This window comes from Lampetra planeri, chromosome 31 (genome assembly GCF_965212315.1).
Source record: "Lampetra planeri chromosome 31, kcLamPlan1.2.h2, whole genome shotgun sequence".
In the NCBI taxonomy this organism is placed as follows: Eukaryota; Metazoa; Chordata; class Hyperoartia; order Petromyzontiformes; family Petromyzontidae; genus Lampetra; species Lampetra planeri.
In genome coordinates, this window is record NC_136137.1 from 608,367 (window position 1) to 630,248 (window position 21,882).

At 51.2% G+C, this 21,882-nt stretch overlaps 1 protein-coding gene across 1 annotated transcript; it reads left to right on the plus strand.

Annotated features, from left to right (window-relative positions):
* The first annotated feature begins 743 nt into the window (after window positions 1-743).
* HHATL (hedgehog acyltransferase like) lies at window positions 744-18,905 on the plus strand. The gene is made up of 12 exons (XM_078608895.1): window positions 744-877; window positions 6,452-6,643; window positions 7,170-7,231; window positions 7,902-8,015; window positions 8,889-9,083; window positions 11,350-11,559; window positions 12,217-12,388; window positions 13,896-14,040; window positions 15,585-15,620; window positions 16,604-16,805; window positions 17,409-17,553; window positions 18,363-18,905. Exons 2-12 carry the CDS (start codon window positions 6,544-6,546, stop codon window positions 18,464-18,466), a joined length of 1,485 nt encoding a protein of 494 aa, XP_078465021.1. The 5' UTR covers window positions 744-877; window positions 6,452-6,543; the 3' UTR covers window positions 18,467-18,905.
* Window positions 18,906-21,882: the final 2,977 nt, after the last annotated feature.

The following is a 21,882-nucleotide window of genomic DNA, read 5'->3' on the forward strand; positions in this document are numbered from 1 at the left end:
CTCGGCAGGGTGAGCGAGCCCCTCGGCAGGGCCCCGATGGGCCCCGCTTCTCACGCCGCGTCCACTCCGCCTCGACGCCTGCGTTGTTTTAGACCCCAGAAAACACTCGGCGGGGTTTTGTCGGATTGAGTTTATCGAGGACTGTGGGTGCTCAAGACTTTCCCGTGTCGGGGTACTTTACACGATTGACATATAGGGAGCACTGAATACTTAACGCGTGGCCGTAAGGGTGGACATCTGTTAAAAAGTGCTGTAGAGCTCATAGGATTCCTCCAGTATACATCAATATTCTGATTGTGTGCATCTTTGGTCACGTAGTAGTTTGCGAACGAGCCCCTCTTGTTGACATTCCGTTGAGGCGTTTCCTTCGGTCCGGATGAGAACATCACGAAGCCGCCGCGCCTCACGCACCCAACGCACAATTCTCGATCGGCCCGCGGGTGGCACCGACACAGGTCACGGCGAGCGCCCTCGAGGTGCCGTGATCTGTGCCCAACGAGCGGCAGGAGGGGCAGCAGGAGGGGCAGCAGGAGGGGCAGCAGAAGGGGCAGCAGGGGCAGCAGGGGCTCCGTCTCTCTCTCTCTCATCACCCCTCAGCCGGGGCTATATCAAGGTGTTGCATCTGTTCGTGTCCATCACTGCGCGAGTGGCGGGGGGTGAGGGAGCCGCGGGTGGGGGCGGCGAGGAGGGCGCGATGTGAATGGTGGGGAGCTGCGGGTGGGCACTGTTTGGGAAAATGTCCCGGCAAAAATACTCCGCGGGCAACCTCAGCGGCAGGGCGAGGGGAGGATGCACCGCTCGCAGCGACATCGCCGAATCGCTCGACGATAAAATTTGATTTTGCGCGTGCGTGTACTCGCAAGCTTGCATCTTCCCGGTGAGTAATTTACAGCAATTGCCTCCCCCCTCCTCTCCCTACCAACTGCACCAGCAGACGTCGGACGGAAACCCGTCCGAGAGTCGCGGTCGTCCTCCATCGTCGCCGCCTCAGGCCACATCGGCACGCGTCGCGGGACTCTGCCCGCCGCTGATTTGACCGCTGCGGGCAGAGTCAGGCGAGGGCGTCCTGCACGCCGCACGCCGCCGGGGTATTTATAGGGGGAGCCGATGCCGCAGTGACAACGAAAAGCGTGCAAAGTGTCCCGAAAATCATTCCCGACACGTTTCGAGTGCAGGGGGGGATGAGTCGGTCGTTGTCTGCTGAAAATCCCCCCTCGTTGTGGGCTCTCCTCGTGCGCTCAGCGAGCGCGTTGAGAAATCGCCTGATGGGCGCGTGCAGGGATTTGCCGCAGAGCGTGGTGGTGGTGGTGGTGTAGATTAGTCGTTTTTTATCTTCTGCGATGGGGCTTATCCCTTGTGGCACAGCAGCAACGAACACACCGCGTGATTTCTGCCCTTTGCGGTAAAACATCTCCAGTGTTGATCTTGTGAAGTTATTGTTGATTTGCTGTTTTTATGTGTTTTACATGTTCATCTGTTAATGGATATCTCTCAGGCTATAGGCGAAAAGAAAGGTAGTTGTTTGTGACTTGTTTCCGATGAATTATTGATGACCGCATAATGAGGCAAGCGCCAGAATAGTTTCGGATCGTTATGGACAGCAGAGGTCAATTGCTGTACTGTACTATGCTCCCACGTCAATGCTCCCCCCCCCCACATTCACAGACGAGCGTGGTGAAGTATGGCCATATCGTGACGCCCTCACGAATCGCAGTGTGGGGAAACCCTCACCCAGCGATGGATTGATGAGGGGGCTTTACGCGTAGAGATATATACTGCAGCGCATTACTTAATTTGTATAATCACGTTGTTTGCAATTGCAAGGTGTGGAGGTAATACATCGTGAGCTCTGTGATAGTAAAGTTACGTGCAGACGCAGAACCAGCCCTATCAAATGATACATTTCTAAATTCGTCCGTACTATTTGTGTATCTCCATGGGCATACATTCTAGTAATGCATACAGTACATCTTATACACATTTGTGCATATCTGTAGAGATATGTATCCTCGTATGTTTAGACTGTAACTCTTCAGAGAGGCTTAACCAGGCGTGAACTCAAACTGTGGCTCATTTATGGAAGAGTTTGACATTCGTCACGAACAATATTCACTATATTTAACGTTTTAAAATGTCCAGTGGATAGTGCGCTGCGCCATGAACTCTGTGAACCTGAGCTGGATTCCCAGCAACGGCTGCCATCGCAGCGAGTGACTTGTGAACCGATTCTGGACAGCCCCCTTCACGAACCTCAAGTCGCCAGCGTGGTGACGTGTGGCCAAACACTCGTCCTTGACCGACACGGCCTGCGGTGGCATTCATCCGGCAGTGGATTGAAGAAGGGCTGCAATTGTTATTATTATAATCGACACTTCCATTAAAATAATGTTCTTTTTTTAGCACTTGGATAAAATCTCTTTCCAGTGTACTCAGTCCCACAGAGTACAGAGGCCGCTGGCTATCCAGTTTCATGTATTAGGTACGGCCCTGTGAGCCACGCGGCTCTTGACTCGGGTGCAACCGCAACAAACTAAAACATGAACAAGAACAGCTTAAAGTGACGACGCGCAACAGAAACATCCAGGAAAAACCAGCAAAGTCTTCCAGAAAAAAGCACCGTGTATCACTGAGCCGTGCACCCCATTCGTTCGACGGGACTGGAGTGGCTCGCCGACACAATGCTGAGTGGCTCTGGGGACCGTGACCGGAATCCACAAAGTCCGCGCGCCGGTCTTTGAAGGTGCCAGCGCGCGCCCGCCCGCGTGCTATTCGCGTGGCTGATGGATCGGCTGTGCGTGTGCGAGTCTGTAAACAGCTGATGGCTCGATGCGTCTCGTATCGTCGTCTCGCTATCATCGGCAGCACCCCCGGCAGCACTGTGGATTTTGTAGATGCCCCCTCCACCCCCCTTATAAGGGATTCAGTGAATAACCTCTTCACCACTGAACATTGCTTTTGAAAAAAGCCCCGTTGCGTGGTTTGAATTGTAAGTGGTGGGCTGAAAATTTGTTCTACAAATGTTCTTTGTTTCCTTTCGTTCGTTCTATCACGGCAAACAGAATGTGTTTTTATAAGTTTGGTTGACTCTTTTATGTTATTTAAATCCACACCAAATTTCACAAATGTTTACGTTTCGTGCCCGGCCGCTGACAGCCTGAATCTACTTTGTTCTGGCAAATTGTCGATTCCTGTCAAACACGTGGAGTTGTGTGGTGCGCGCGCAGGACGCGGTGCATCTGGCACACAAACGTCGTCTTCACGCGCACGGTGCTTGCTCACGCGCGCCTGTGCGTTGCCCAGGCCTGGCCTGCACGGCTCTTCCCTTCGGCCACAGAATCCTACCTTGAGTCGACGTCAATCGCATTGCATTTGTAACGTAAAGGGGCAGCCCTGCAATTGCGCGCTCGTGTCACTGCTGGCAGAAAGGCCTCGACTAGAGGGGGCTCTCGAGGATACTCGGCCTACTCTTCCACGCTGGCCAGTACATCTGGGAAGAGGCAGGAGTTATCCACACTGTACCCCCAACTGTACCCATTGATACCGCTGGGCGGACAGATGTGGGAGGGATTTAAGAAACCTGCACCTTTGTTTTAGCGCCACGCCAGGGGATTGCACCGGCAATCGGAGACCCCTGGATTGCAAGACCAGCGTGCTAAACAATAATCCACGGCAGCAGCTGCAGCAGCAGCATCACGTACAGTTGCACGTGACCGGTATTGGTGTTTACACCTCACCCTTTGCCTGTGCTGTAAATACTTTCATGGCTCTGCCGAACATCGCCCCATCTCCTCAACGCCTGACTTCACTCGTCTTATCGTCTGTAGATGATTAGAAAAACTGATCATTGCCACTTGTTTCCCAGTTGACTATTTCATCCGTGGTTGTTGAAGAATGTTACTATTCATTATTAGTATGCAGACACTTTATAAATCACAATTGCAAAACACAAGCATACCTGTAGTCAATAATAAGTCTTGTCAAACATCGAGTCATATGGCCAGAGATTGGTTTTGTGTTTAGAGGAAACAGCTCACGAACAGAAGGTCGCGAGTTCAAATCCTTCCACAAGGTCAACTCAGAAATTCTACTTTCAGTGTCAAAAATATATATACCTCTTTGTGGGAAGCTAACAGTGGCTGTCCACTCAATCGGCTGGTCCCTATGTATGTTTGTTGAACTTCTTTTACACATACGTAACCAACCGTGCTCATCAGACGTGCAGGGGAAGAACAACAAACTAAACACAAATAACAACTGTAAATAAATAGGTTTTCAATCTAGATTTAAAAGTGTATAGCTCCAGTGGCTTTCTACTTTGAGGGAAGAGCGTTCCAGATGGCCGCAGAACCGCATCTGAAAGCACATGATGTGGTGCCCGTCTTTGTTCCATGCCTAGCCAAAATCCGCTGCGAGGATGACCGAAGTTTGTGTGATGGTTTATGTTCCTTGACGAGATCAGCAAGGTAAAAGGTCCCTGCCATGGGAATGTCGAATTTGCACCTCTGGCTTAAGACCTGCGATGACCGCTCTGTAAATCTCTCTTGAGCAGCAGTAAGTAGAACTTGCCTCCTTTCTTTTGACTATATGCTGCAGTGTACGTAAGCCTGCGACCAAGTCTCCCTGGACGCTGCCGATCTCATCAGATCTCAAAAGCCAAGCCGTACAAATACGGGGCGAGGACATGGTCCTGCAGTCGCGCGTTTGCTGCTCGTTGCAGAGATTTGCGGTTCGATCTACACAGCCACCATGGTTAATACTGCTGGTTTATTAACCATACAAGACACGCCGTCTGCTTCACAGTGGCATTTAAATATCCCACGACGTTATTCCAAAAAGAATTGTGCATGTGTGGCGGCAACATGTTCCAAATTTGCAAAAAAATGTAAATCAAACGCATATTACTCAATTTCGAAAGGGCCACTTAACGGCATTGCGAACTCACTGGCAGATCAATGGCCACTTGCAGGCGGGGTGCTGCGTTCACCTCGTGCCACACGGGGACCGCTGCCCCGTGGGCCAGCCCCGTGGGCCAGCCCCGTGGGCCAGCCCCGTGGGCCAGCCCCGTGGGCCAGCCCCGTGGGCCAGCCCCGTGGGCCAGCCCCGTGGGCCAGCCCCGTGGGCCAGCCCCGTGGGCCAGCCCCGTGGGCCAGCCCCGTGGGCCAGCCCCGTGGGCCAGCCCCGTGGGCCAGCCCCGTGGGCCAGCCCCGTGGGCCAGCCCCGTGGGCCAGCCCCGTGGGCCAGCCCCGTGGGCCAGCCCCGTGGGCCAGCCCCGTGGGCCAGCCCCGTGGGCCAGCCCCGTGGGCCAGCCCCGTGGGCCAGCCCCGTGGGCCAGCCCCGTGGGCCAGCCCCGTGGGCCAGCCCCGTGGGCCAGCCCCGTGGGCCAGCCCCGTGGGCCAGCCCCGTGGGCCAGCCCCGTGGGCCAGCCCCGTGGGCCAGCCCCGTGGGCCAGCCCCGTGGGCCAGCCCCGTGGGCCAGCCCCGTGGGCCAGCCCCGTGGGCCAGCCCCGTGGGCCAGCCCCGTGGGCCAGCCCCGTGGGCCAGCCCCGTGGGCCAGCCCCGTGGGCCAGCCCCGTGGGCCAGCCCCGTGGGCCAGCCCCGTGGGCCAGCCCCGTGGGCCAGCCCCGTGGGCCAGCCCCGTGGGCCAGCCCCGTGGGCCAGCCCCGTGGGCCAGCCCCGTGGGCCAGCCCCGTGGGCCAGCCCCGTGGGCCAGCCCCGTGGGCCAGCCCCGTGGGCCAGCCCCGTGGGCCAGCCCCGTGGGCCAGCCCCGTGGGCCAGCCCCGTGGGCCAGCCCCGTGGGCCAGCCCCGTGGGCCAGCCCCGTGGGCCAGCCCCGTGGGCCAGCCCCGTGGGCCAGCCCCGTGGGCCAGCCCCGTGGGCCAGCCCCGTGGGCCAGCCCCGTGGGCCAGCCCCGTGGGCCAGCCCCGTGGGCCAGCCCCGTGGGCCAGCCCCGTGGGCCAGCCCCGTGGGCCAGCCCCGTGGGCCAGCCCCGTGGGCCAGCCCCGTGGGCCAGCCCCGTGGGCCAGCCCCGTGGGCCAGCCCCGTGGGCCAGCCCCGTGGGCCAGCCCCGTGGGCCAGCCCCGTGGGCCAGCCCCGTGGGCCAGCCCCGTGGGCCAGCCCCGTGGGCCAGCCCCGTGGGCCAGCCCCGTGGGCCAGCCCCGTGGGCCAGCCCCGTGGGCCAGCCCCGTGGGCCAGCCCCGTGGGCCAGCCCCGTGGGCCAGCCCCGTGGGCCAGCCCCTGGGCCAGCCCCTGGGCCAGCCCCTGGGCCAGCCCCTGGGCCAGCCCCTGGGCCAGCCCCTGGGCCAGCCCCTGGGCCAGGCTGCCGCAGGGGCAGCTCGCGGTGTGTTTTACGCGACGGTGAGATGACCACGACCACGACGACGACGATGATTCTCGTCCAGTAGCCTCGGAGGTTCCATCCGTAGCAGAGCGCGAGATGCTGTTGCGATGACACAGGCCGCGCCGCAGGGGCTGCGAGTCCCCGCCGGGAGCCGTCGGAGCCGCCGTCTGCGTCCGTGTGTCTCCGTGGCGCCGCGGAGGAGCTCGCCATGGCTGCAGCGCTCCCGCGCGCCGAGCTGTGCGCCTACGCGGGCGTGCTGGGGGCCGCGCTGCTGTGGGCGGCCAGCTGGGTCGCGGCCGTCTCCGAGGGTGCGGCACCAAGGCGCGCGCACGCACACACCGATGCACAGACAAAGATCCCCCATGTAGCCCGTAACAGGCTGTTGGGGCAAGTGCTGACAGTGAACGCATATGAAGGCCGGCACAGTGAACCTATATACACGAGTACATGCATACACGAGCACGTGTATACACGCGCACACACATACCTGTGTATTTACACTATGCAGGTAGACTAAGACAAGATCCCCTGTATAGATGCACAGAGTGTTGGGGCAAGTGCTATCAGCGAGGAGAGAATATGAAGGACGGCACGTTCCACGAGGGGGTGGGTTGGCCAGCACGACACCCGGCCGCCTTTCAGTTCCCCGTGCTGATGTTTACACACCGCTCCAGATACTCATTTAAGGCTGAGTCGACCTGGGGTAGTGAATCTTGTGAACACCAATCCCAGCCGCACTGCAAGCACAGACCAAACTGTTAGCTTGCCAGGATGTGGTTTAATGAGCGGAGGGACGCTGTTGATTGTTCGAACTGGATTCGTGTCTCGTCTCAGAACACGGGGGACACTTCAAGGAAGGTCTGCAGGATGGATGGTCCTACTTCGGAAGGAAGAGGGTGGGTATCGCACGGCCGCACAGCCACACGCCCACGTGCCCTTGCGCCGGTGGGTGGGTGGGTGAGTGATTGGATGCATGGGCAAGCAGTTTGGTGAGTGGGTGAGTAGATGCATGGATGGGTGAGTAGATGCATGGGCGGGTGTGTGGGTGATTGGCTGGGGAAATTATTTGGTGGGTGGGTGGATGGGTGAGTGAGGGATTGATTGGGTGCATGAGTGAGTGGGAAGGTAGATGGGAGTAATGGTCGGTTGGGTGAATACGTGAGTGCATCAGTCATGGTGTGAGTGAGTGGATAGATGATTCACTCACTAACTTAGCATTCGCTCATCCATTCAGCTACCCACTCACACCCTCATTTATTGCACTCAATTATAGATGAGTTCGTAGATGGGTGAGTGAGTGAGGACGTCGTTGGGTGCATGCGTGAGTGGGGAGGTGGATGGGTGAGTGAGTGCATAGGTGAGGAAGTTCGTGAGTGCAGAGGTAAGGGAGTGAGTGAATGAGTGAGTGGTGGTGGGTGGGTGATCGAGTCCGTTTTTGAGAGAACGAGTAAACCGGCAATCGCGGTGGCCACGAGCGAACCATGGGAGAGGGAGCGTGGAGGAGCCGTCCCTCGTCACCACCCCGGACGTGCCTGCGTGACGACGACGTCTCCTGTCCCCCGCTAGGACATCGCGGACTTTGAGTGGCTCATGTGGTTCTCCAAGTGGCGGAACTGCATTCTGCTCGCCCTGTCGGGACACGTGCTCTTCGGGAAGTTCGCGTCGCTCCTCTTCCCCGAGGTACCCGGCACCTGCATCAGTGGGGGGGGGGGCATGTGGGCAGGAGTTGGGGGGGCGGCAGCAAGTCACGTGTGGAACTACTCAACATGTGCAAAAATAGTTTTACAGCTCATCCGATTCCTCCAGTATAAATACAGATTATGATTCTATAAAGCTCCTTTAAGATGCTTAGGGTTCGTTTTAATGCCCCAGTTCTCACAACGCCAAGTTTTGGGAGTGGAATAGCCAATGGGAAATTCCTGATTCCCATCTGCTGCAATGTAGATTTTCCGGGTTGGACCCAGCTGAAATTGAGCTCCGAATAAGTCGTCAAACGTCGTTGATGACACGTGGGTGGCCTCGTGCCGAGCCAATTTTCATTGTGTTTAGTTTGTTGTCCTTCCCCCGCACCTCCCGATAGCACGGTTGGCTACGTGCGGTGCGAAATAAGTTCAACATAATGAAGAAACAATAGGAATAGGTTTTACCCTTTTCTGACAACAAAACAGTTTATTTCAGGTGTTGAGATGTTCAAACACCTAATAGATACCTATTGCAAAGCACCAAGTCTGCATTAACCACACACATTTGTGGCAAAACATGCAAACAGACATGCTCTGATAATATAATATAGACATTGTCTTCAAAACTGATTATCCTCCACCGAGACAGCCTTCTTCATGGGCTTGTCGCACCAGTGTTACCACAAGTGCGTGTGGTTCATGCAGACCTGATGCCTTACAAACGGTATTTATGTGGTGTTTGAACATCGTAACACCTGTTTTATTGCCCGAAAATGGCAACCCCTATGCTTCTTGTTTCATCATTTTGATGCTGCCAAAAAGGCCCCGTAGATCGAGTTCCCCGCCCGTCTGGTGTCCGCGTGCTCCGCAGCGCCGCTCGCTGGTGTACATGGCCTACGGCGTGCTGGTGGTCACCGCCACCATGGGCCTGCAGTACGTGCTGCTCGTGGCGTCGCACTGCCTGCTGCTCTACTCCGTCGGACTCGCCAAGCAGCGCTGGCTCTGCTTCCTCGCCGGACTCGCATCGCTCGCCACCTTCAGGGCCGAGCCGTTCAACAGCTGGCAGGTGCCACGGGGGGGGGGGGGGGGGAGATGTTAACTACCTCGCCCGCTATAGAGGAGTCAATCGTGGGTTCCATCCAGACCCTGACGCTTGTATACCTGGAGTTTTCGTGTCTCTCTGTCTCTCTCCACGGTCGCGTGGATTGTTCTCCAGGTCCTCCGGTTTCCCATCCACATTTAGAATCAACACGTATTTCGCTGTTGTAAATGTCCACATGATGATCCACTTATTTAGGATATCATTTGTGGACAGGTCGCTTCTGAAAAATAGCTATATAGCTCAGCGGGCTTTTTCTGGTCAAATAAAACTTTGTATATATAGTTCAGTTCGAATGGGTGGGATTGCTCAAAAGAGTCAGGATGCTCTCGGCGGTAGGAAGACTGGATGACGGGAGAAATACACATTCATGGTCTGGAGTGGTATCGTGTTATTTTTATGCAACTACGACAGAAGGGACTTTAAGTGTCTCGAGAAGACTTACATATTTAACAGGGCAGCTATTTAAAATAATAGGACGATCCTGGGGAGACCAGGACAAGGTTTAACGTTTTGGATTATTTTGTGTAATCAGGTGAGAACTGAAGAGACGAGGATAGGTCTCGTTTGCAAGGCTGGCCTGTGTCACAAGAATTACCAAAGCAAATAACATAAAGTAAATTAAAATGATGAAACATATACCAATCGGAGCAAAAACAATCAAAAAGCAATCAGAGCATAAACAATTAGAAATAAATGAGTGGCAACTCTGTGGATCGAGCTTGTTCATGCATGTCTCGTAAAGCTGTGACACCCTGTACAAGAGGATTACACGCATTGAATATTAATCCACTTGAGGTAAACAAGATTTTAAAAAAAATTAATGCGAGAGGTTAAAAGTGAGATCGTGTATATTAATGATGGAAAATGTTACTTTCCCGGTGATTTAAAGAAATCGTCACAATTCAGAATCGTGGTTCAACTCAAGAATCCATTGATTGACATTGCGGTGAATGGGCCACGGGGGTGACGTGAAACCATCACGTGACGCCGTGCTAATCAAACGCGCCTATTAGTATACAAAATATTAGATGTATGTAATGCATATTAATGATTCGATGCATCGTTCCCCAAATCAATCAAATAGGGAAGCCCCATATCACACATCAGCTCTGTGACCGTGAGCTTAATATAGAAACCCGCAGCTCCAGCTGCCAGGCCGAGTTCCTGTACCCACGCTGTGGCTGGAGGGGCCTGAGCCCCCTCCTGAAGACTCGGTTCCACCTCCTAAATACAACGATCCTTCGCCAACCGCGGGGGTTACGCTCCTGAAAACCGCCGTAGTTGGAAACCCCCCCCCCCCCGGTTGGCAATTTCTAAGGCCCTATGGGAAACATGGGGTCAGGAAAACATGGGGTCAGGGCAGCCGTGGCCACGGTCACACTCGTCAAGGCCTAACCAGGTTGCCTGTTCCTTCACTCAACGCAAATAAAATAAACGGTAACAAAATACAATTTCAAATGGCATAATCAATAAAAACAAAATAATGTTATTTACCTTTCATACTGAGGGTTGAAGTTGACGAGGTAACGTGGTAGGTGGTTGTTAAAGGCACGAGGAGCTCTGCCCACTCTCCAGCTCCACCTGGTGGTGGGAGGAGAGCGGTGGCCGGGGCTGGAGACGAGGCGATGCATGGAGCGGACACCGCGATGTGGGAGATTCTCAATGACAAGTCGCAGTCGCCGTGATCAACCGCGGATATGCGAAACTCCATACCGCGGTTAGCAAATTGGTATGCCGAAGGAAAGACGTGGATACGTAAATACCGCGGATGCGAAAAACTCGGTTGGTGAGGGATTGCTGTACTGAAAGTCAAGTCAAAATGTTTATACAATATGTCCTCTATACACATCTGGTGAGAGGCAGCGGCATGCACAATCAGCAAGAGTGGTCCTTATCATTACTCTATTCAGCGGTTGGCTTTTGTTTAAATTGGTTTAATTCTATTTAACACGTAGGCTTTCGCGACCAATAATTATTCATAATAAAGGTTTCTGGGTTAGATCGCGTAAGTATAAACGACACATTTATTCTTAAGTATAAACGACACATATATACTTACGCGATCTAATATAAACGACACATTTATACTTACGCGATCTAACCCAGAAACCTTTATTATGAATTGGTTTAATTCTGCCGTGATCGCCATCCACCCTGGCTATGATTGAGAGCTTTTGCCCATGACGTCCGGATCTCTCTCCACCCCCCCTGTGTTTGATGCGCGGCGCAGAACGGCTTCGTGTCGGGCGACTTCCAGCTGCAGGACGTCCTCTTTGCGGGCGGCTCGGCCTTCACCATTGTGCGCTGCCTGAGCTTCGCGCTCGACAACTGTGATTACAAGGGCGGCAGCTACTCCTTCCTGGACCTGCTCAAGTACAACTTCTACCTGCCCTTCTTCTTCTTTGGGCCCGTCATGGTCTACGACAAGTTCCACGAGCAGGTGACGCGCCCCGACATCTGCCGCACGCCGAGGCCTCCTGCTTAGTGGCCGTGTGGCTCAGAGGTGCCACTGCTCGGATCTTGCGTTCGAATCCAGATTTCTGCCGCCTGCGATTTAAAACCAGGTACTCGGGTACAGTGAGTTAAATATTTTAGCCCGTCACCATCGACTGCACATGTACATTTGCCTTGTTAGATTTGGTTCTGCACTCTATATGGATATTAAATCATATAGGTTTGAATGTTGTGCCGTGAATTTAGCACTCCATAACAGATCGAGTTGAAAAGTGCTACCCACTCGTGTGGTGCACCAGAGGTCACTTGCAGGGATCTAAGAGGTAGTTTGTGATTTTCGCTTCCATGGGTCGTTCTCTAACACTCATCTTGGTAAACAGTCACGCGTTTAATTAGTCTGCAGCCCTTTGTCAATCCACTGCTGTGTAGAAGTCGGCCCATGCCATGGGTGTTTTTTTTACCATTCTTTGCCACGCTGGTCATTACGCATTGGTTAACGGTGCGCACAGGATGCATTCATTAATCAGCTGCAGTTTCATCGTATCTTGTTTTAGTAACACTTCCCACCGATGGTTTGTGCCCGCGAGGGCATTGGTGCGGCCGGAGGGAATGAGCACTGATCCCACGCGGGTCCCACGGGCAGGTGAACGACTCTTCGCTGGCGCGCAAGGAGCACGAGCTGTGGGGGATCAACGTGGGCGTGTGCGGACACCTCCTGGTCGTGCTGCTCGTGGACATCCTCTTCCACTTCCTCTACATCGTCACCATCCCTGCCGACCTCTCCCTGCTGGAGGACACCTCCGACTGGGGTCTCGGTACGGCGGTGACGCACCCTCCCTCCCCCCCTCCCTGCAGACCACGCGGGCAGCAGTAGAGAAGGAGCGATCCTTTAAATAGGATCGCAATTATTAATAACAATGCAATTGCAGTGACACAATGGTGCTTTCTTTTAAATTATTTAAATCATAACAAAACAGAGTCCATTAGAGTGTCTCCTCATTGAAGGAGGCCTGTCTGAAATGAAACGCACTCTGGGCTTCCCCCGCGTGTGGGTTACCCACGAGCCCCGTGTGGGTTATTTACATTCCCGTTGCACCGATTGAAACAAAACGCGCCACAGTTGTCATAGTAATCAGCAGCAGCTGTCTATCCAATGGTGGATAAAGAACTCCCCATGCTGGCGCCATCCCTCGTGAGCCGGTGCGGCTGCCGTCCATCTCACTCCTGCACATAAATTGATCTCATCGCTTCACCTCCTCGGTGTACATCCCCATGGACACATTTCTCTGTTTTGACCGCCATTCTGTCCACCAGTTTTGCACATCGGCCATCACCCCATCTAGCAATGGGCCCTGCCCAATCGCACTTATTATTGTGCATTGTCAAAATGATGTCACGACCTGCATCTTCCACCTGATCGACGTCTTCCTTTTTCTGTGTCCCCGTTTAATTGCGAGCATGGATCCCGTCACAGTGCTGACGGCTAAATTCCGCCCTCTTGCTGCGAGCCGATGACCGAGCAGGGGCGGTTTCTTCATTAGGGCGATTGGGCGACGCACCACCAATCTCAGCCGTTACTGTGCCTCTGGATATAGTCCAATCAGTGTCTTGTCACGTTCTGTGGAGTACCGCCTCTTTTTGGGCGATTTCACTCTGGCTGAGAATCGCCCCGAGTGGTCCCATAGACTTACATTCAAAGATGTGTTTTTTCGAACGGCGGGCGCTGCAATGCATTCTCTATGGCTTCCGGGAGGGCTCGCACTAACGTGCTTACGTCATCATACGTAAGCACGTTTCAGTCAACAATATTATTTGTCGCCACCTAGTGGAATCTTTAATAAAAGAAACTGAGTGGATTGCAATAATAGTGAGATAGAAACAAACAAGATGTATTGTAAGAGTCACTTTATTTTTCATTAATATTAAAGAAGTGAAGTTGCCTTTACATGCTTAAGCTGTTAATTTATCCATTGCATGGGTGGACCTTATCCTTATCAATCATCCAGACATTTGCCCCCCCTGAGAGATTTTGCAGGAGCCGCCACTGTGACTGAGTCGTGTGCGGTGGGGGTTTCTGTCTGTCCTTCAAACAGAGGTGTGGACTCGAGTCATGTGACTTGGACTCGAGTCAGACTCGAGTCATGAATTTGATGACTTGCGACTCGACTTGGACTTGCATAACAATGACTTTGTCCCACCTATGAGATGTGGACTCGAGTCATGTGACTTGGACTCGAGTCAGACTCGAGTCATGAATTTGATGACTTGCGACTCGACTTGGACTTGCATAACAATGACTTTGTCCCACCTCTGCCTTCAAAGCGTTCCTGGCGTACGCAAACCTGGTGTACGACTGGGTGAAGGCTGCTATGCTGTTCGGCGTGGTGTGCAGCGTCGCCCGCCTGGACCACTTCGACCCCCCCAAGCGTCCCAAGTGTATCACCATGCTCTACGTCTTCGCCGACACGTGCGATACACCGCGCGCACACACGCACACACACAACAACACAAGGTCCCCCGTATAGCCTTTAACAGACTGTTGGCAAGTGATGTTAGCGAGCACCTACGAAGGCCGGCACGGCACACAAAGGGGTGGGTAGCCAGCACCACGCCCGGCCGCCCTTGTCTCCCGAGTGGCGATGTTTACACACCGCACCAGGTACTAATTTGAGGCCGAGTCGACCTAGGGAAGGCCCAGGACCACGTCAGATAATCGTCACTGCACACACGTGTACACACACATATACATGTAAACACTCTCACACCTATACACATACGAACATGTGTGCAAATACTTGTACACGCTCACACACTGATACACACATTCAAACAAATGCACGCGTACACACTCACCAGCATACAACTCAAATGAAATGATGCAGATGTAGTGGTGGTACGCGCTGGCAGGGGGGGATCGTGTGAGAGCGCGTCGGGTGTGGCTACATCGCGGTCCGCAGGCAGATGTCCACATCGCGGTCCGCATAGGCCTCGCCCCCTGGAGCGGAGGACTATTTAGGGCGATGTGCAGCAGCACTCGGGGAGTTGGTAACCTGTGAAGACAGAAGACGGAGGAGGAAGTGATAGGGCCCTGAGACCCCTAGCCCCGCTGTCCTTGTAAGGGCCGGGACCCTGTGTGGTTCAGAGGCGAGACCGTGGGACCCGGGGCCGGACGTCCTTGTGAGGGCCGGCTGTGGGACCCAGTGGTCGGGACCCATACCCAAGCCGGGGTGGGTCTGTGAGTTCCCCTGGAAGCTACGGGGCCGGAGAGCCCGTGTGTGTAGCCGGGTGGAACGCGTAGCGTAGGCTGTAGTTGGCTACACGTGTTATTGTGGCTAAGTGGGTGTTAATAAAAGTGTGCTACCCGTCAAGTGGTCTCCCGCCGTAATTACTATATTACACATTCACAAGAGCCAGAGATCCCCATATAGGCCAAGCAGGCTGTTGGGTCAAGTGCTCTTCACAAACGCCTCTTTAGGGCCAACGTGGTGCACGAGGGGGTAGCATGGCCGGAACTATGCTCGGCCGCCGTTTTCCTCCCCAGTAAATGTTGTATGTATGTAGCCAACCGTGCTAATCGGAGGTGCGGGCAAAAGACAACAAACTAAACACAAAAAGCAATGTTGACACCGCCACATCAGGTGTGAATTCGTTTTGAGGCCGAGTTGACCTAGGGGAGGTCCAGAGCAGAACTATGGCGGGGGCAACCTTGTAGCGACGTGCGCTGTCACTCGACCCGCACGAGTGGCGGGTGCCGCGCGTGACGAGCGGTGTGGGAGGTGTCGGGAGGATCGGCTGTGGAAACGCGCGCAGGCATGCTCCAGGTCGCAGCATGTGGGCACCGCATGTTGCTGCTTTAAAAAAGCGAATCGATAAACGTTGCTCCCTCAGCAGCAGAGGCATAATTATGAGACTACCTACTCTCCTTACACTTCGCGATTTATGGGGTAGCAACCTTTAAACACTGTTTATTTAAAAGAGTTAAATTAATCACAATTCTTATTTGTGTTGCAGTCATTTTGACAGAGGAATCAACGACTTTCTTTGCAAGTAAGTACCATTGTTATTATTGTTGCGGATAACTGATGGAGTATGATTTATGTGCCTAGTAAATTACCTATTTTTGCACAAGTTTTGTAAATCTTCCATATGAGGTCAAAGTGAGAGTCAAACTTGGCAAGGAGCTGCAGTAATTACATCCAAAAAGCAGTTATTGACTGAAGGAAATAATTAATTGGCACCTTTCCATTTGCCCCATAGCCATTACAAGACACATATCACGTAAAATGCCTGTGACCGAATAAGGTGGAACGTGCCCGGTCTCATCAGATCTTGAGAGTTTCAATGGGGGTGACCGCCATGCATAAGACAACCGGTGTTGTCGACTGGTGCGGGACTGCATTGTTACCAGAGGGCAGTGCAGCAAGATCCATTGTACTGTACTGGAAGGTATTGGCACTCGAAATGCATTGCGACAGAAGGATACTGCTGCATGTAAGCTGGACCCAAAGAGAAAGCAACATAGAAGTAAGAAAACGGTTGCGCAGAGAAGAAGACGACCTGATGATGCATGCAGTGATGAGAAGGAAACTGACACTATTTGGACACATATGTAGGATATATATATGTAGGATGGACATATGTAGGATGGACAACACCAGGAATTTTAAAAGTGTGTTTGGAAAAATGTAAGTAACTGGAAAAAAAGAAAGACCTGACAGAGGATGACTTGATGACAGAAGAGATTAGTGCCAGAAAGATGTACACTACTTGAGCATATTGGTACAAGACAGAGGAAAGTGGAAACAAATTTGGAAATGTGCAGTGGACACCTACGGCTGTCTGCCCAGGGATTGTGTTGATGATGATTGTGCTCCAACGTCTATGCTGAGGCACGATCAAATAACCTCCACGGCCCGTGTGGTATTGGAATGGTTGAGATGAGACATTTGGCACATTGAGTTGCTGAGGCATTAAAGCAAGTTTCCTCTCTCTGCACGCAAATCCTTATCCTCAATCCTGCGCTTCCCCAGATACATCTACGACCGCTATGGAGTCAACCACGACAACATCCTGAGGGAGCTGCTTGGCACGGTGGCGACGTTTGCCTTTGCCACGCTGTGGCTGGGCCCGTGCGACGTCGTCTACCTGTGGTCCTTCCTCAACTGCCTGGGCCTCAACCTGGAGCTGTGGGTGCAGAAGCTGTTTGCGCTGCCTGCCCTCACCCAACTCGAGGTAATTGCCCTCAAACAATGTTCACGTGATTCATAATTGATGTTTGTGTTTCCCCATGTAATGATCTTGACTAGTTGTTGTGACGTAACCCTGCACCAACCGACAAAGCTAAATAAAATTGTCATGTGCACAAGCGATTACCACACCAGGTATTATTGTTTAAGCTCACCGGTGAGTTGAAGAACAGTTCACAGAAGCAAACCTAGTGATTAGATGACGTTTCACTTGCAAATGTGTCAAACAACTTTAGGTAAAAAACTAGGAAGTCAGAATTACCTCCTGGAGCTGTGGGTGCAGGAAGGCAGAATTGTTTTCCTTGTATCTAAAGATCTTTCATGATATCGGGTGGTGGAGGGTTACACAACATAAAAAGTGGACAGTTCATTTGAGGCCTAACCCAACACTCGGTAATGAATTGCAGTTGAGTTGACCTGATCATATACATGGCCAAGGCTTCGAAAATCCTTCCCGTTAAGTGTTAATGTAGACGGAATTTTTTTAAAAATCAGTGAGAGTTATAGTCTCGTCAACATCAACCTGTGGAATATTTATGTGTACACCCGCGCGTGTGTTCGTGCGTTCCCATGTGGCTGCGCCCCCTAGGGCAAGCGGCTTACGCTGGAGTGGTCTCGCCGTGTGCGTGCCATTTTTGGGGCGGCCAACTACTGGACCATCATCCTGTACAACGTGCTGGCTCTCAACAGCACCGAATTTGCTGAACTTGTCTCCTGCCGCATTCTGCTCTACGGTCAGAGTCTACGCACTGCCGCACCGCAGCATCACAGCACCTGCACAACATTTCCCCACCACTCTGCATCTCTGACAGTGAACTGAATAAAATCATATGCAATTTAAATACTTATACAGAATCACGTTTGACGCAACTACATGTCGTTTAGGTTGTACTGTATAGCGACCCGATGTGTAATCGGGTTGTACCGCGTTTTGTAAAGTGTGATGCCCAACATTTTGCTCGACGTTCTGGTGGCTTCTACAAGTTCTGACAAAATTCTCGAAAAAGATCCCAGCAGGTGGTGAGAAACGTCGGACATCATACCCAGACAATACACGTTACAACCCTAAAACACATCAGATTAAAAAAAAATTAAAGGGTGAAGTGGCCACAAAATGCCCGTACACGCCCGTATTAATTTCCCCTTGCGCTAAGCACTGTCACATACTTTCTTGCTTGCACTCGGCGTTGACCACCACAACCACCTTTCTTGTGTGAGCCATACTCTGCGCATTGGCATCCTATTGCACTTACAGCCTTGCAGTTATGTTATATAACTCAACTGAGATTAAATGAAGAATGTAGGCATGAGGCACAAAACCTTTTAGGTATCTATGGCGGGAGAGAGGGCATGGTAGGTGAGACAGTTTGCCCTAGGCCTCCGATATGGAAGGGCCTCAGATCTGAGGGGGCCTCATCTTGCATTCTGCCCCAGGCTTCCATAAACCTTACAGCGGCCTTATAAACGGCGTCAGAGGTCTCACGTGACGAATCTCCATCCATCCATTCATCAATGACAAAGGCCTGTTGATGCTGTTTTGTAGGTTTTCCCTTCACCACCATCATGGTGTGGTTCATCACATACTGTGGGGTACAGCTTGTCATGGAGAAGGACCGTCTGGATGCTGTGAAGGAGAAGACTGAGTGAGGTGCCCCCATGTTTGAAGGACGCCGTGCCATTGTATGGAGTTCGTCAGGAAAGACTGACGTTCAGCTTGTAAATCCCAACTTATGTTGCCGACACTATACTGTCATGAAACCACGCGTACCATTTTATTTTAGTTACTCCACAATTGTATCAACAAAATATTCCTTGAAAAATGCAATGTCATGCCCCATGTCAAGTATAATTTTAATCTATTACCAAACTGTATGGTTAAACTCATTATTTAAAGAGGAAAATTGAATAATATTTAATCAATTAAATTATACCTTGCGAGTTGAGTTGTGGATTATCGCCAACTGTGGTTACTTTGTCCATGTTTATGAACATTAATAACACTCAGCAATGCACTGTGAAGCATCTGCGTGGCCATTACCTGCCAAACGTACCTGTGCCACTGTGTAATTAAACATTTGTAACTGTGTAGCTGTGTAACGCATTGCCATACTTAAAATTATTTACTGGGGCATGTGAAGCTATGAGAGATGAGAGTGAGGGGCTGGGGTGAGTGGCGAGTGGTGTGGGATGTTGCATTTAATTGCGTGTGACCACTGTCCACCATGTACACAACATATATGCAAATGATATGGTAAAGGTGAACTCTGGCTAATGGAGAGAGGAAAACTGTTCAATATGACAGTACAAATTCTTTAGAAAAAATTAGACGGTGAAAACACGACAAAAAAATAATGTATTGTGACCATTCAAGTTCATACAATAATTGCGGGGTGAATAGTTACATGTCTATGCATGAAACCGCGCGTACAATTTCTCCCTGAAGTCAAACCAACCCCACTCAAGCTGCACCGCTTGGTGACAAATCAACAGTGGTTGTTTCTACTCGGAAATTCACAGACAATGTGGAATTTCTAAAACTGCCTCCGGATTGCCAATAGATTTGAGCACCAATAAGCAAAAATATAAGCATTTCCCTTTTCCATTAGCATTCTGTAATGGACCCCCCCCCCCCCCTGGTCAGTTCTGTGCGACTTTTGCATTTGCCCCAGATTTTGCACAGCCTTCGTGAGGCCCCAAGGACGGTTCTCACGCGACATTTACTCGGGCACAATTTGCAGCTCTACAAGGCGTCTTGCCACCTCCTCCCTCCAGCTTCTACCAGCAGCAGAAAGCAACGACAAGATCTCCACTGCCACATTGCATGTATGAATACATGTAAATTAAATACTTAGCACGCCACGGAGGTCTGCTAAATGTGGAATAGATATATTGTATTCCACATGGAAGCAGAGACGTAAAAGGAAAATCCCCAAGGGACATTAGCTTTTTCATCTTTTACAGGATATTATCATGTAGTGTAAACATAAGTAAATACTCAAGGCATGGAGTGCGATGTGATTGTGTGCAGCCGAATGGCCTTGCAGTGATAATTTTTGGACAATTAACCAAATCAACCCATACTGATCATGGATGCTGTGGGAATTCATACGGATAAATGCAATGTCTTATCTGAGTAAATATATGGAATGCAAGATAGCTCAGTTCACTCACTTCGTGGAAGATATGATGAGGGTTTTTACTTAGTGGTTCGCCCCCCCCCCCCCCCATTTTAGTGGAATTAAACAACCAACAACCAAATATATATTCTCGACGTACGTGGAAGCAAGTGTTCATCTGGATTCATCCAGAAGTGGAAAAATGAAAGTGCTGGCGAGACAAGAGCATGAGTGGTGTTACAATTGGTGTCTCTCTTTATAAATTTGGCTTTATGAAGGATATATAAATACTGTACCGTGCACACAACAGTCCCCTATACCAAAATTTGTACAGTATAGAAAATGCATTTGCATATAAAATACTATAGATATTTTTAGACAGCACAGAGAATGTATAAAGTGCACTCAAAATCATGGGAGGTGGTGGTGGGGTAAAGTGTGAGTGCCCCCATTATTTCCAAATGTCTGCATGATGGTCGAATGTTTTGCACTGTCTAAATTTTGTGTTTATATTTACAAAAATCTGCATTACACTTCTGTATAGTGTACTGTACATGGAAAGAAGGTCCTGCATATTTATGTGATAACTGTTTCTATTGAATAATGGAGAGGCAATTGAAGAGACGAAAATGAAAAAGGGGCCGTGATTTAAATAGGTCAGCAACAGATGCAGTGGTCGATCTTACAGCTGGGAGATTTTGCAGCTGGCGTATTGGTCAAGCAGATAATATTGTTTCGCAGGCCATTACAATAGTGGTTATCATTATCGTGAATTAACTTAAGTCTGCCACACTTACATGTTTTGCCTCCGATTAGCATGGTTGGCTATGTACGGCGTGAAAAAAGTTCAACATACATACAGTATCCTGGACACCGGGAAGGAGACCGGCACTCTCCAAAGTTTAAATTAATTTCACGGTGTAGAATTTGACAACTAACGCTAAGCTTTTAAGTCATAGCTGGCATTGAAAACCAAAGGCCAAATCGACAGCATGTTGAATGTTACAGATATGAAATGACATCCGTAGAATTTAAGATTATTTTGGAATTAAGGCTAAATGGTGACATGTAATAACACGAAATCCGTTTTGAGTTGTAGGAAAATGAAACTTAATGGAGAATTATATTAATCACCAGGATAGTAGCTGCAAGTAGAGTGCATTCAGCCAGGTGGATCAGTGTAAGATAAAGTGGCTCGCAACTGCAAGGTTGCGAGTTAAAATCCTGGTTGGGGGTTGACTCAGCCCATCATCCCTCTGGGGTCAATAAAATTAGTGCCCCTCCATGTGGGGAAGTCAACAGCGGCAGTCTCTTTGGAGAGACCCACCTTGCCATAGGAATGATGAATTCCCACCACGAACTCAAGGCTATAAACAGATGAGCACGGCCTCATTTCTGAATTGAGCAGAAAATCGCTATTTTGACTTTCACCCGGTTGACCTGTTGCCCCAGTAAATAAGCCATGTTTCTCACATGACGGGAACATGTTTCTGCATGTCGGGGTGTAAACCCTGGTGTGAGACCACTTGGTAAACATCCCTGCTACGGCGGCCTTCTCAAGTCGGGGTTAATGAACTTCTGGGAGGGACACAATCACCGTGGCAGTCGGTACACTATCGGGGCTGTGAAAAGTTAAACATTCAAACAAATTTGTGTTCATATATTTTTGCAAATACATTCTTGGGTTGTGCCCTGGACTGCCTAGCTCAGGTTTAAGGCTTTGTTGAATGAAACAAACACATTTAAAGTCACGGTCAGGTGTACCATACGTGCCCCTGTGATGTCACTTTAATTCCATTACAGTATTTACATTTAGGGTTATGTTGCAATGACGTCTTAGAATGACTTTAAAGCTTTTTGTCTGATTATTGTTCTCTGGTATGAAGGACCATTGCCCGAAACGTCGCCATTTTACTTTTAGGATAGTGTTGCTGACGAATGTAATTT

Bases quoted from the DNA above. Each gene is read 5' to 3' on its own strand.
- HHATL (XM_078608895.1), top strand. From the start codon at position 6,544: ATGGCTGCAGCGCTCCCGCGCGCCGAGCTGTGCGCCTACGCGGGCGTG. The intron at 12,389-13,895 runs GTACGGCGGTGA...CTGCCTTCAAAG, and splicing joins CACCTCCGACTGGGGTCTCG to CGTTCCTGGCGTACGCAAAC. The intron at 16,806-17,408 runs GTAATTGCCCTC...TGCGCCCCCTAG, and splicing joins CTGCCCTCACCCAACTCGAG to GGCAAGCGGCTTACGCTGGA.